The 15,327-nt window shown below is 41.9% G+C and overlaps 1 protein-coding gene across 5 annotated transcripts in view; it reads right to left on the minus strand.

The window, feature by feature from the left end:
- Positions 1 to 13: 13 nt before the first annotated feature.
- Positions 14 to 15,327, minus strand: part of ZNF827 (zinc finger protein 827) — a 106,007-nt gene continuing 90,693 nt past the window's right edge. For 2 of the 5 annotated variants that reach the window (XM_051617609.1, XM_051617608.1), the window contains exons 9-14: positions 14,294 to 14,431; positions 12,532 to 12,703; positions 10,864 to 11,030; positions 7,248 to 7,439; positions 6,976 to 7,153; positions 14 to 4,151 (exon numbers count right to left, since the gene is read on the minus strand). In XM_051617609.1, coding sequence (XP_051473569.1) covers positions 3,344 to 4,151; positions 6,976 to 7,153; positions 7,248 to 7,439; positions 10,864 to 11,030; positions 12,532 to 12,703; positions 14,294 to 14,431 — 1,655 coding nt within the window. In that variant the 3' untranslated portion in view covers positions 14 to 3,343. Of the gene's footprint in view, positions 4,594 to 6,975; positions 7,154 to 7,247; positions 7,440 to 10,863; positions 11,031 to 12,531; positions 12,704 to 14,293; positions 14,432 to 15,327 lie in introns of all 5 variants that reach the window. The other 3 variants (XR_007889331.1, XM_051617611.1, XM_051617610.1) reach the window with 3 other exon arrangements.

The raw sequence follows: 15,327 nt of genomic DNA on the forward strand, positions 1-15,327 counted from the left end.
AAAGAAACAAGAATATAGCCAACCTTTTTAATTAGAGTATATTGTACTTCCAAACTGGATACACTAGAAATTGGCAATGCAACATAAGATGCAAAAGAATATACCAGTTACTGTCAAAATGACCCTGTACAGCCTTATAATGCAAAAAGCTTTATACAATACAAATTTTTATTAATGTACAGAAATGTTGACAGAATGATATTTGAACAGAATACAACAAGTTAAAAAAAAAAAAAGACAGAAGAAAGAAAGAAGAAAGTGCTGAGAACTTCAACTGAATTACCAAATGGAAAAACACACTAGCTTTCCTTAAAGAATGCATAGTGAAAACCAGTATGAAATTACCTTTATGGTGGGGGGAATTTATCAGAACTGTTGGTCATTAGTTGGTAGGGGGAACCTCTGGAGAACATTCCTTTCTTTAGCCTTGAACTACAAACCACTTATTTTCATATGCATGAGCTCTGATAAATACTGTATTTTTTTTCTTAAAAAAATAAAAACCTCCTAACACACTTTCCTTACAGAGAGAACTTCTTTAACTTGCCAGAAAGAATTAATGTATCCTTTCCAAAGTGCTAAACAAATTTCCCAGGTACATTAAGCACTACTATGTCAGATACTAGTACAGTGGTACATTGTCAAACACATGACATTTGCATGCTGACAGCTCATTCTTGGAAGTTCCAGCCCTATTTAAACTGCTGTTTGGTTTAATTTGGTGTCCTACTTCTTCCTCCTAGACAGGTGTACTTTACCTGCCAGTTTAAAACATAAACTTTTTGATTTGGAAGTGTTTGCTCTTCTATGGTGTTATGCATTGGGTGTATTTTAAAGAACTGGTATAGTTTCTGGATGCAGACTGCATATTTCATGCTGCTGAGATACTAAATTTTTTATGCTTTGAGTATTTATTAATACAGCATTTTCTGATTTGTTTGTACTCGTTGGGGGGGAGGGTTACCAGGGTTTCTGATGGAGTGTAGCATGGCAAACAGGGTCCTGATTTAGGCAGGGTGTTCAGAAAGGGTCATACATGCTTTGGAACAGATGGCTTTTCTACTTAGACAGAACTGCCACATGCTCATTAGAACCAAAACTGTGCTGGAATGTAAACACAATGGTGGGACTTCTCTGTCCTTTAATGAATAATTCCAAATGATAACCTGCTACTCTTTTGGGTATTTCCCCCTTGTAAATAGCTTCCAGTATGTCAACAGGAGTGCACAGATTAGGATGTCCTCCTTGAACAGGAAGAGTTTGGTCATGACAGTGGAGAATATTTGGCCATGTCAGTGCAAAAGAATGGAAGGAATCTTGCAAATAGGTTAAATGATGCAAGTTTTGCATTAAGAAAAAATATTTCTACACAAGCTTAATTTAAGAACTAATGGAGTTATGTTTCTAGCTGTGCATATGGCTGAGAGCCTGTGTGGACCAGAGATGCCTTCCTGAACTGGGGCATTGCTTCAGTGCTGTCACCAACAGGAGGGTTGGCTGCAACTGGCCTGTCGGATCCCCCCCATCCCACAACCATCAGCAGGAGTTCCTTCAGGACAGCGTGAGGGTGAGTGGATAGCACATTAGATGTGACTCAGGGCACCTCCTATAGTGGCTTGGCCAAAGGAGAGAGGGGACTCTGACAAAAGCTAATTCATACATTTCTAAATGGTGAAAGACAGTAAGATCCAAATCCATGAGACACCATGGAAAACAACAGTCTAATAAGAGAGCATTTCTTTAAGTCTTATTCTTCTTCTTATTAAGTATTATTCAAAATTAACATTTTGAAATGTTTCATGTTTTATACTTCCAATTGTAATGCAGAGTATGTTAATCCTAATTTTTCTTCCTGGATCTTCAATTGTCTAAGAAACACAAATCAATTAGCAGTCGGTTAGCTCCTCTTAAATTAAGATCACTCTTGGCATTTTGAGCTTCACAAGGGTTATACAACCAATCTGCATTTGCTTCTTCCTGCAATAAAGTGCTACATATAACATGTCATTTTAATGACCACAAGTGGGAGTGTTAAATAAGCTTAAAGTTAGCGTCCTAGCAGGGTACACTCTATCTGCCATTAACAAAAAGGAATACAGTATTACTAGTAACATGGAGCGTGTTGATAGGACTGTAGAATTTGCAAGAACAATTGAAATACTGAGGGTATGAAAGAGAACTGTGTGGTTCAAACAGCATCTTTTTATAGCTTTATATTTCAAAGAAGCTACTGGTACCTTTTCCAACAGTCTTCTTACCTTCAGCCCACAAATATTTTTTTCTTTTTTGTTTTTTGCAAGTGAGAAACAAACTAGTGCAAGACTAAAGCACTGTGCAAAACTGCCTTTTTTTTTAGTCTGAGTAGTTATACCCAGAATTTAATCATACCCTTTTTTTTTTTTTAAATCCCCTTGCTGGATTTTTTTTTTCCACCATAGAATTCTAGTTATACAAGTTGTTCCTGCAAACTAAAAGGTAACCACTGCATAATACAGTATATATATAATATATTTATATGCCCTTTTAAAACAAAAGATGTATACTATGGCCCAGGTGCAGGTGTTTTGTTACAGTTGTGTAACAGTTAAGAATTGGGCCTGTTGTGTGGGGGTGCAGACTGCACACACGGCACGTGTGTGTGTGTACATACATGTGGCTTTTCATACTCTCATCCTTCAGTGCTGAAAGCAACTTTTTCCGCATCCATTCTACCCCAAATCCACAAACCCTGACAACTGAGTACAAGGCATCAAACAGCTAAAGGAGGCTGCAAACAGCACTGAACTAATACACCAAGCCACCCTGAACCAAGCGTTACTCCTTCCCAAGCTCTGCAGTGCAGTGGGAGACGGAGGGAAGGGAGGCAGCAAGTGTGTGGAAAAGGAAAAAGAATAATATTTAAATGAGCCAATACAAGGGATGTGCAAAAGCAATGTCATGGTGTGCTACAGGCAGACTCTCTTTCACACACCCGCACGCACACAAAGCCCCAAAATAAAATGCATCAATATGCAACCTTACAAGTGCTGATTGCCATTAAGGACACTCTTTTTTTTTTTTCTTTTTTCTTTTTTTTTTTTTCAGAGTAACAAGACAAAATAGTATCTTAGATAAGAATACTGGGAACATGCCTCTGAAGGTAGAAGTATGCAGTAGGTCACCTCTTGAAGATTTAATAAAGCAGCTTTCAAGTCAATGCAGTAAGTATACACATAGAGCCGGTTTCTAAACCTTACTAATGATATAGTACAAGTGTTCGTTACCTCTCCGGGCTACGTTTTGCAGCAATGTACACCTGCTGGGTTTGTTGGGGTATTATTTTTGGTACAGAATGTAACTGCCCTCAGACAGTTTCTGCCCTTTCTGTCAGTCCAAGGTAGGCAAGGAAGGAGTGTTTAGGTGAATAGGCACCTCCCGGTGCAGTCTGAGGTCTGGGTGGATGGAATGTGAGATCGTAGTGGTTTTTGGGGAAGAACATTGTTAAAGGAATAAGGTGGGCAAACTCTGAGTTCCAGTACTTATCAAAGCACAGGGAAGTGCCGTTGGTGGCCAAGGCTTTCACTGCCAAGTTTGCCTCTGCCCCGCTGCCCTGTGCAGCTGACAGAGCCACTGTTTGCAGAGCCTGGGAGGCAGACATAACTGAGAGGGGTGACAGGAGGTTTCTGGAGCTGTTCACTGGTAGGAGTGGACTGGCTTCCTTGGAGGCTGAATACTGGCCCTTCTTCTCCTCTTCAGAGCAGTCCCCGTTCTGGTGCTTCTTCACGTGGCGGCTGAAGACAAAAGGGTGGGTAGTCTTGAACAGGCACTCGTCGCAGCTGAAAGTCTGGCGTGGAGCATGCTTCAGTTTCTTGTGCAAGTTGAGATTGTCTTTGCGTTTGCAGCTGTAGCTGCACTGGTCACAGTGAAAAGGGCGCTCACCGGTGTGGACACGCACGTGCTCAATCAGCTTGTTGGCAGTCTTGGACAGGTAGCCACACTGGTCACACTTGTAATGGTTGCCAAGGCGGTGCTCTCGGATGTGCATCTCCAGCTCCAGCTGGTTTGCTTTCACTGTCTGGCAGATCCGACACTTGTACTCCATCTTGTAGTGAGTCTTCAGGTGGCACTCCATGGCTGCGGGGCGGTTAGTGGAGTAGATGCAGAACGGGCACCTGGCAGCACAGCAAGGAAAGGCAGGGACAGAGAAAAGAGAAGTCACTCAGCTTGAAGACCTGCATTCCTGGTTTATCCCTGTCACTCAACCCCCTTCTCTGACCTACTAAAGAGGAAAAAAAGGCACTTGGTGCTCCCTGAAAAGCCTCTTTTGAATACTTGACACATCTCTGCTTAGAGGAGGTTTAGCCATTTAATGGCAGTAGAGCTCACACATTCCCAGGAAAACACTGGTTCGCTCTGAAGGAGCATCCCTTTAATCTTCTGGCTTACCTTGATGGGGAAGATTCAGCAAAGCAGGCCGGGTAGTGCAGAGTGGGTGACTGATTCACAGGTACTTTGTGTAACGACATTCCTAGTGTTTGCACGAAGTCACTTTGGCCATTTTTTTCCATTAAGAAGTGGTTTAAAGTGAGTGTTTACAGATGAGTATGAAAGCAGCTGTTTAAGTAAAGATGGAATAAACTTGTAATACCACATGTACAGCAAAACCTTTGGAAATTCCTTTTATGTGACCTTGAACAATAATTTTGCTGGGTATCCTGCTAGGAGTAGCTGAAAGCCAGTTTGTTAGGATGATCTGTAGGGATTCCCATTTCTGGGAGATGAGCTAGCTGTGCTCAAAGGACGTGTGTTTGGCAGTGTTTGCCTACAGCTGCCTCTGCCACGGCAGGAATTGTGCCTGTATGGGAACAGGATGTGGGCTCTGCTTACTCACAGCAGCAAGCGTCCGGACCGGGGTGGCCATGGCAAAGGGCCTCACCCCTGGTTCCTGGACCAGGAAGGGCTGAGAAGGCTGGAGGAGGGAATCTCGAAAGCTTGGAAGGGGAAGTTGGTGAGGACAGCTACCTGCCAGGGAGCTCTGCTGCATTACAATAATCAGGCTCATCAGGCTCCCTTCCACATCTCACCAGTGAGCTAAAAGAGCAGGTCTAGATACAAAGATACAACTAAGACACCTGGCTCTGGTCTTACGGACATCTCCATCTGCTCCTGACCAGCATTCACTGTTTGGCAGGTCTGCCAATTGCATTTGAGCATTTCAGATAATTCCTAAGCAGAGATCCTCTCTCTCCATGTGTGTTTTCCCTTGCTATGAGTGGTTGCACATACAGATTTAATATTAATCTACCTGCTAATTGAGGAACTTTTGAACCCGATGAGCAACACAGGAGGACAAACGGATACTAAAACATCTGGACACTTCCTGATGCCCATCAAGTACTCTGATCCAGAGAGGCAGCCTGGCACTGAGGCTGCTGACATGATTGGCTCTCTTGCAACAGAGGACTCAGGTCTCTATGCACACATACCTCTCATGGACTGGGTGCTCTCTGGATCAGAATCTCAGATTTTGACCTGGAGCTGGAGGAATCATGAGTTTTTTCTCTTCCCCCACAGCAAGCAGGAGACAGAAAAATACAATTTACTTATATCTCTTCAGGCTCTTCTGGATGCCTTTTTTTTAAAAAAAAAAAAAAAAAAAAAAAAAAGCAGAACTTTTTCTTAGGTGCAGCTTTCAAGGTACCTAATTATTACTTGAGTTGGGTAGGAATAACTTATGCAGACTGAGAGAAGCCCATTCTGTCAGGAAGGTCTGAGTCATAGGTCATGGTTTTTCCTTGGTAAATAGAACAGATTATGTGCAGCTTAAACCCAAATTGCATTAGACAACTGGTCTGCACATGCAAAACAGACATCCTGTCATTCTGGCATACTGTTTCTCAGTCTGGTCTTCTTCCCAGATTCAGTCATCACATCTCAAGTGACCACCGATCCCAGTTCATGGAACTACTAAGCTGGAGACCAGACGCTGCCTGGCAAATAGAACCAGTTTTCAAACACTGCTGTGCAAACTGATACTGCTGCTCGTGGTAACTTTAAACGTGATGTGCCCGTCACGTGACAGCTGCCATGGACTGAAAACATCAGCTTGCTTAGCCAGAGCAGCAGAAGCAGGGAGTCCTGTGCTGAATCTAGCTGTGGCTCAGAGTGGTTCCAGCTTCTTTTCCTGCAGCTGCTGGAACACAGACCAGGGATGTAGATCTTGCGTAACGTCACATTGCCTGCCCACAGAGAGCAAGCATATGGCCCTAGCAGCCACTCCTTCCCTCAGGGGTCCAAGTTGGACATAAGGGCACACTCATTCTCTAGAAACATTGCTCTGCACCAACAGACCTTAAAGGACACCACCTTAGTGAACAACAAAGGGCTTTTTTCTTAAAAGACTCTATTACTCGTTACATATTAATTTATACAATAGTGATCATTCTGGGGCATGCAAACCAAAGCAGAAAGCATCAAAGTTATTAATTCATGGGGAGGACTAGCTCTGCATTTGAGTCCACAAAGTTAGTCTATAAACCTTTAAGGTTATAATTTCATACCTAGTTGCAGAGACTGTACAGGATTTCATTTGTTTGAGCCAGGTGCAGAATAGAGCCTGTGTTGTGTGCTCTCCTCTGCTCTGATGCCTCGGAAAAAAAAAACCCTCTTACTTTGCCAACAACTCTGTGTAGTGCTGCCTCATTCTCTGCAGGACCCATCACTTACTGTCTCCTATTTGACTTCAGAAGGGAAAGGGCCCTGGTTTCTTACAGCTCTAACACCAGTGGATACTACGTCTGCTGCTGGGTTAGTGATCTGCTAGAAAGTTGCAAGCCTACACAAAAGGACTGGGCCTGGGTCATCGAAGTAAAAGGAAGCCCCAGATCTGGATTATCAGACATTTAACTAACTCTTTCTAATTACTTCCAGCTGCCCTATCCCCACAGGATAAAAGGTGCTTAACACAGTAAAAGTTTGTGTACTTGCTTTCCTTACTTGAGCCCACCGGTGGGGACAGCGTGGCATTTCTTGTGCTCCAGTAATTGTTCAGGTGTCTTCATGAACTTGTGGCACACATCACACTCGAACATCCTTGTGATCAGGTGGATTTGCAGGTGGCGCTCAAACATGTTCTTTGTTTTGCAGACAAAGTTACAGAAAACACATTCAAAGCCTGAAAAAATAAAACAGGAAAATGTATTCCTTACACTGTGGCTAGATCAGCTGCATAGAAGTTGACAGTTTGTGTTTGTTTAATGGTGGTTTACCTTTCTCTGACTTCTCTTCAGTGTTCACTGAGGTCTGACTACCAGGCACTACAGAAATAACTAGCAGGTTGTTTGAACCCTTGTTTTTTGGGGTTACATCTACGTCTTCTTTGCTGTTGGCAGAGTCACTCAGTGCTGACAGTGAAGATGAAGATGGACTGTTAGTTTCACTGGGTGTCTTCCTCTCTTCAGCTGAAAAACAGGAAAAAAGAGCAACAACTAGTACAGCAGATTAGATGAAATCTCAAAGATCGTGTTTCAAATTTCAGGAAAAAAGTATTTATAGTTAGAGTTAATCCAGATATGCTTATAAACAAATCTGAAATTAATTGATCTGTTAAGAAGTTATAGTTGCACCTCCTTTCCTTTTATTAGCATTTACAATAGAATAAGTCAGATGAGGAGTGGCTGAGGGAACTGGGGATGTTTAGTCTGAAGAAAAGGGGGCTGAGGGGAGACCTCATTGCCTTCTACAAGTACCTGAAAGGAGGTTGTTGGGAGGTGGGAGCTGGCCTCTTCTCCCAAGTACACAACAATAGGACCAGAGGAAATGGCCTGAAGTTGTGGCAGGGGAGGTTTAGATTGGATATTAGGAAGAATTTCTGTACTGAAAGAGTGGTCAGGCACTGGAACAGCCTGCCCAGAGAGGTGGTGGAGTCACCATCCTTGGAGGTATTCAAGAAACTTGGAGATGTGGTACTTCAGGGCATGCTCTGGTGGCTGAGGTCGTAGGGCTTTTTTCTTGTTGTTGTTGACAGGTAAACTTGGTGATCTTAGAGGTCCTTTCCAACCATGATGATTCTGTGATTCTCTCAGTTTATTCTAGACTTAAGCCTGTCTCTAATGGTAGTGGGAAGGAATCACACAACTCCACCTCATTACCAGGCTGAAAAAAAAATTCCCATGACAACATGATCCCATGATAGCTCAGTGTTCAAAAACAATTAAGAATTTGTCACTTAGAAAGGAAGCAGAGCTTCTGTATGTTTGGGGTGTGGAAACCAAAGGTGCCTACTGGTCCAAGCTAAACTTCCTTCACCTTTCCATGCATGTGGGTCCAATGGGTAAATCTGGGAGGACAGGCAAAGGAGAGTAAAATCATTAATTGTACTGAGCAGCATCTTCAGTAATGATTGTAAGAAAGAGGCAACAGTGTAGTCGCAGGATTTATCTGTTCCTATTAGGATCACTTATTGAAGATAAATAATTTTTTAAAAGCCATTCTTTAACTGGAGCTAAAGTAGCCCCCCAATACCAGCCCGCGACACCTTATGTGTGCAATAAATCTATGAAGTTCAAGTCCCAAACGCTATCACACACTGTAAGTGACCAAGAGTGAGAATTCTCATATAAGAACTGCCATGAGGCAAGAATGGGCAAATTATTATGTCCCTCCTAAATCTAGGTTTAATCAGAGCTGTGTTAAAAAGAAACTAACTAAAACTTCATCTTATCTCTCTGATAAAGTTCTCTGGATCAAGGCCTCTGCAAACACTAGTACCTATGTGCCCAGCTTTAAACTGATGAGCAGACCTTTAAACCTAAGATAAAAATGTAGGAATGCACTAATGAAATCTGATGACCCGAGCTGTCAATAGGGAGGATGACTGGGATACCATATAGAAAGATTCACTGACCTTGGGGACCAGAATAATACAAATGGAATGAAATTTAATAGTGCAGAGTACAAGGTTATGACCTGAAGGGCCAGTAACAAGAATTTTTGCTACAAAAGAGGAGTGCTGAAGTTGGAAACAGTCAAGGAAAACAAAAGAAGAATTTGAGCAGAACATGGGATGAATATGAGCAATCAGTGTGGGGGAACCTTCAAGGAAGCTAAATATGATCACAGAATGTTACTGTGTGAGCTATTCCCAGTAGCTGCTGCTGTTTTACACTGCCACCACTGCTTATTTCATTTCACCATGTACAGCTGTGATTGCATATGTCAAGAGCAGGGGTTCTAACAAGAACATATGCAGTGAGGGATAGGTACCGTGAGAAAGCTGTGTTTCACATAAGAAAGGGCTGAGTGTACATTTAGACGGGAGAGGATTGTTCTCCATAAATATACTAAGGGAATAAGTACTGTGTAAGGAGGGAAGAAAGGTGGAGGGAGCAAGAGATGGACTGCTTTTTCAGGTAAAGGACAGATCTGGCACTAGAACAACATATGTGTGTCCTGATTATCAGTAAGACATATGCTGAAAATGTTAAAAAGGTCCTAATCTTTAATGCAGGAAAATCTGCAGCTGCCTGTCAGTAGAAGTAGTTAATTTAAAACAATTGTACTTGTTTGAAGACATACACCGACACCCTTGCAAACAGGCCTTTTATCATTTGGTAGCATCACAGGATAAGGGACCGGAGTCAAGTGACCCAGAAAATCCATTCTGTTTTTTCACCCTCTGTATTGGCCGTACGTGTCAACGTTTGGCTGAATGGCTCAATTTGACAGGGTGAAGGGAGAACAAAGGGTGGGATTTTTTTTTTACTTTCTTTAGTAAAGCAGCAGCTCCAATCTTTTAGCCACGCAATGAAGATACAGTGGGGTACAGCTCAGTTTTTAGCTCAAATACAAGCTTTTCATGTGGCTATGGGTGGCATTCCTCGTTTGCCTTGACTGCCTGCACATGGAGTTAGCTGCAGACACCTCAGGCAGCAGGGAGAAGTGCAGAGAGCTATGCTGGCAAAAAATCCCTTGAGAGCTTGCCAGTAGTTTGTAGTTCTGTAGTAAGATTTAACTTATGTATCTGTGAGCACAAACAACTACATTCTTCTCTCTTTCTTCATCTCTCCCTGTTTTCCCATTTTTATTCCTAGTAGGACACAAAAAGCAACTTAGCAATGGAAAAATCATGCTAGCTGCAATTCAGGCTCAGCATTGTCAACACAAATGATAGTAGCTTGTGGCAGCAAAATGCTTCTGCCTGGTGTTATAAGATAAATTAATTAAAAGGATTCTTATTTTCTTCTCCTTTAATTATGCCAGACTTCATTAGTTGGACTAAGCATATGGCGCTTGTTTGAAAACTGCTATTGCTCTTATCTTTGGCTAATAAGTGAACAGGACAAGGGAGAGAACATGGGACTTGTTCTGTTATTTAATATAAAGTTACATTTATGGCATTGCTGAATCACAGTGTCAACTAAACATCAGCGTGAAATTCCAAACTGATAGACTGTGGAGGCAAACATACTGAAAAGCAAAGCTCCACATATTATGTATTTCAAACTTACAGCCAGGTATGCACAATTAGCACTCAAAGTCACCTTAGTGTCACTGAAGTCAAAGCAGGATTTTGATGAAATAGTAAACCAGTCAGAAAAACAAATGAAATATGCTGACTTCAACAGGGAAGGCATTTGTGGGGGATAAGGGCAATAGGAAGAAAGAGGGCTAAGTAGTCCTTCATTTATTTCTCTAAGCTTGAAAACTGATCTGCACCACCACATTATTTGCCTGGCTGGAGTCCAATTCACGTCAACTTTAAGAGATCAGGCCTTAATTAGCAAATGTTTCAATGAAAGTAGAGTGCTAATGGGAAGTGTGAAGGTTGCAACTAAAAAGCAAGGAAGAGCAAGATCACTGCAGCTGGGAGAGTGGGATCATCACCTGTGTGCTTGCTGTTGACATGAGCCTTCATATCTGCCTCTTCCATAGTGACAAAATCGCATGCTGTGCAGCAAATGGAGAACATCCACTGCTCTTTATCCACGTGGAGGGACATATGACTGACAAACTGGACATTCATCTCCGTCTCAAACCCACACACATGACAGCTGCAGACAGAAAGGAATTCAAGAGTAAGAAACATTAAAAAAACCCGCAACAACCCACAAACAGAAACATGAATTTTCTGAATTTTTCTTTCCCTGCATTTGCAAGAACTCCCTGCACAGATTTCTTCTCTTCCTCCTTGTTGAACATTCACCACAAAATTCTTTTGTCTGCTGAACTGCCTTTGAACTGATGGCCATGCCAACGTGATTAAGGGCAGGCACAATGCAACAATCCTGTACATGCTATAATGACACTAAATAATCATAAAGTTAATTAAAAACTACAGATTCCAGATGCTGTGCATCACCTAGCTGATTCCTTTGGGCAATAAGAGGCATTGCAGCTTTGCCAAGATGTTTAGTACGGCTGATACACTGACAAACGGAGAGCTTGCTGCACACTGCAGGAGTTATTTCAAGCCCTGGAATGGTTCCCATGCCAAACTGGGATCCTGTGCAAAGCTGCCTGGCAGTTTCAGTGTAAGCAAGTAAAAATGGGTTCAAACATTTCTTATGCTTGACTGGAAAACAGCAGCAGTCATCAGCTATGCAAATAATTAGCAGGGATACAGATTTCACAGCCAGTGCATAAACAGAGTGATATTGAGAGGCAGTGGAAAGGACCCCTTAATGTAACTATCTTCTCAGAATCTCCTCTTGCTTTGAATAGACCATTAACATTTTAAACGAAACCAAAAACATTTAAAAAGGCATATACTCTAAGGCACTATTTTGCTTTCCCAGGGGATGGACTAGATAATCTAATCCAGCAGCTCTCATTTATTGCTTTCTTCTATGATTTTGTAATTAAATCTGCTCTTGGCACTTTGACTAAAAGTAAGAGTGATTTCCTAATCTGCTTGGCCACTAGAGTCCATATCACAGTTTGCAGAATTCACAACTGCGCATGCAACGAGGAGAATGCTCAAATGTCCATCTTCTCTGGGCAATTCCTTTGAATTTTTCAAGCAAATTCTAAAGGTTTTCTTTCTTTCATCATGTTGGTCACTGGATGTATACACCTCAAACAAATGGTGGCAGTGCGTATCATGACATAACAATTCTTATTACACTTTACTATTTGGTTTCATAGATTTGGTTGAAAACAATGGAGCTGTCAGAGACAACTAGGAGCACAGTGCTTTAGATTTGCTGTGAATCTGTGTATATGATGGGATGTTTTCAAACACAAAACTTAAAACAAACATTGCATGAAAAGTTGAAGAGGCTTCTAAGAGCCCATCTGCTTCACATGGCTGTTCAAAAAAAACCAACCCCACAGCAAACCCCAGAGTCTTTCCCAATGACCAGCCAAGTCAAACAGCATGGGGCAGCCAGCTGGGTTTTGCTGCTTAGCTAAGTCAGATCTGGGCAAAACAAGTAGCGTCATTGCAGTTCCACCCTGCAACACCAGAAGGGTGTCCCTCTCACATGTCCTTAGCAGGCAGATTAGACATTTAGATTCTAGCATCTGGTGTACAGCCCTTGTCTGGTTCCTCACCTGTAGTAATAAGGGTGCTTCTTTCCATCGCTGCCTTCAGAAGTGACAGCACTGACAATGTCCTCGGTGTCTGTACTCACCAGCTTCACAGAATGGACCGTCAGGTGCTGGTTCAGATTAGCACGGCACTTAGCAGCATAGGGGCACAGGTGGCATTTGTATTTTCTCTCCTCTGAAAAAGAAAGAGAAAACCTCACATGTATACTTCATTTTGAAGCAAGCTATTTTTAAAGCTGCCAATGACCAAGTGTGCATTCCTTTGGGTTTCTCCAAGGAGCCTTCAGAATGAGATACTTTGGAAGCTTGACAGTTTGGAAACTTAGAGGGGGTCCCAGCAATTACTCAGAAAAAAAATCCTATTTTTTGGAGATAGTTTAGGGATAGTGGCTTGGTTTTGGTTTTTTTGGGGTTTTTTTTTGTGTTTGGTTTTTTTTGTTTGTTTGTTTGTTTGGGTTTTTTTGTTTGTTTGTTTGTTTTAAACTTGCTTTACCATTTGCAGCAAAGAGAATATAAAACTTTATAAACTGGAAAACTGGGCCAATTGCTGCTCTGAGAGCTACAGCAGAGCCAGTAGAGAAACAGGTCAATAATCTACAACTACTTCTTCCACCTAGCATCTTTTATTGATTGATTTTTGGGTCCAGCTATTCTTGAGGTTGCCCATGTGATCACTTGCAGAGACGTGATGGTTGGTGATTTTGTATTAAAATCTGAGGATGGGGAGGAAAGGGAAAGCTGTATCATTTAGGCCAGTTCTGAACACAGACTAACTAAAAAAACTCAAGCAAAGAACAGCTGAAGAAATTAAACAAATTCTTTATGAGTTTCTGATGCTTCACCACTTCAAGAAATTAAAATTAAAAATTATTTTAAATATTTATAAAACCTGGCAGTACATTTTTAGTGCCTGCCAGGCTTTATTTTGCAAAGAGTTGATTAAAATAACCAAACATTACATCAGCTTTTACAACCTTTCCCTTTGAGGAGCTGCTGCTCTAAATTTGAAATATAATGCTGCAGGTTTTAGGGGGGGAAAGGCATTCAGCAGAGCAGCTTAGGACTATGAAAACCCCAAGATTCCACGAAGGCATTTGAACAAGCATTTGAACATTTTCAGCATGGCTCTGCTATATGGTACCTCATACACTGGCATTGTACCGCCAGTATTTTTCAGCACGGCATCAGGAATTCTTGCTTGCAAGTCCTGTTTTGTGCAGTGCACCTCAGCAGGCTGACAAGGTGCATCTTTCATATAAAAACTCTGTTAGTTGATCTGAAGCTTTGAGAAAGTTGGCATGGGTTAAAACAGCCCCTGTTCCTCTCAGAAGAACTGGATGATGAGAGCAAAGATGAATGACAGATACTAAATCCTTTCAGTTTCAGCAGATCTGAAACACCAAGGCCAAATCTTTTGCTGTTCAGTGACATTTAAAAAGCTCATCAGGTGAAAGTGTCTGCCTTCTCTTCAGAGCTCTGTTACCAGGCTTGGTTAACCAGTTGGTATCTACAGGCTGGTCTACTGGAACCTGGACAAACTTGAGTTTACACATTTTGTAAAGATAAATAGCCTGTAAAGAAATAAAATGTTAGTTAACTCCCTGAATACCACTCGCTTGACATTCTCCCCTGTTTCTCTGCTCTAAGTGCAAGGAGTGAGGATGGCTTACATGCTCTTCTGCTTACCTCCTTCCCTCTCCCCTTAAACAAACCATGAGGAAAACTCAGGTTTCCTCAGTGCTGGAACCAAAAAGCATCAGCTCACCTGTGTGCAGCGAGAGATGCCGGGACAGAGTCTGCTGTCGACCAAACACTTTTCCACACACATCACAGGGAAAGAGCTGGTCATTAAATTTCCAAGATGGCAATCCATTTCCTACCTCCAGCCCCAGCTTTTCTGTTTCTATGCCAAAAAACACATAAACGGAAAGCTGTATTTTAAGAACTTTACGACTTGCACATTTAACTCAGTAGAGTCTTGTAGGTGTCATATAAAATGCAAACACCTCAGCTGCATGTTGTGTGATCTGGCACATGAGTTCATGTAGAAAGGAAACTCCTAATGATGGAAATGAAATTAATCTTTCATACAGCATCTTTCATACATATTCTAAAGCAGAACACTTAGACATAGGCAAAGAGTTAAAACAAATTATGTAAACAGAGAAAGTCAAGAGAGGGCAAAGCATGAACCTCTAATTGTTTTTGTGGAGAGACCATTCCTTTGGCTTTTTCAATCACCCACCTTTGCCTGGTGCATGAAGAAGGCTTGGTCTGAGATGGTCATCTGGTTTACACTGGGTTATTGTTCATGGCTGAAGGAAGATTCCCAAACCTTTTCTACTGATGCAGGAATTTTTGCTACCTGATCAGTCTTACATTGAAGGAGAACAGAAGATTGCTCAGACAAACACTAAAGCAAGAGGACGCAGTACACCAGTAAGTGGGTGGCATCCAGGTAAGCTCTGCCCAGCAGCTGCTGTCCTCAGGCATCAAAATTCCCAGCAGCTTAGCGAGCCATCCATTGCAAAATGGAAACCCAGAGCAAGGTATTATCTTTAAAGAAGTGTTTTTAATTGTTTCAGGAACAGCATGAATGTGCCATACAAAAAAGAAACACCACACAGCATAAAACACAGACATGAGGGCACTCTGTAAGGAAGTAGAGAGAAAACAACTTGGAAAGAGGAAGAGAAAAGGTACACAGCACGTCCAGAAGTTAAAAGCAAGGCCAGTTTTGATCTGGACAGAAGGCAGCAGAGAGCTGATGGAGACTGGGGATAGCAGTGATATGAGCTC

The sequence above is a fragment of the Apus apus genome, chromosome 4 (assembly GCF_020740795.1).
Source record: "Apus apus isolate bApuApu2 chromosome 4, bApuApu2.pri.cur, whole genome shotgun sequence".
Lineage (NCBI taxonomy): Eukaryota > Metazoa > Chordata > Aves > Apodiformes > Apodidae > Apus > Apus apus.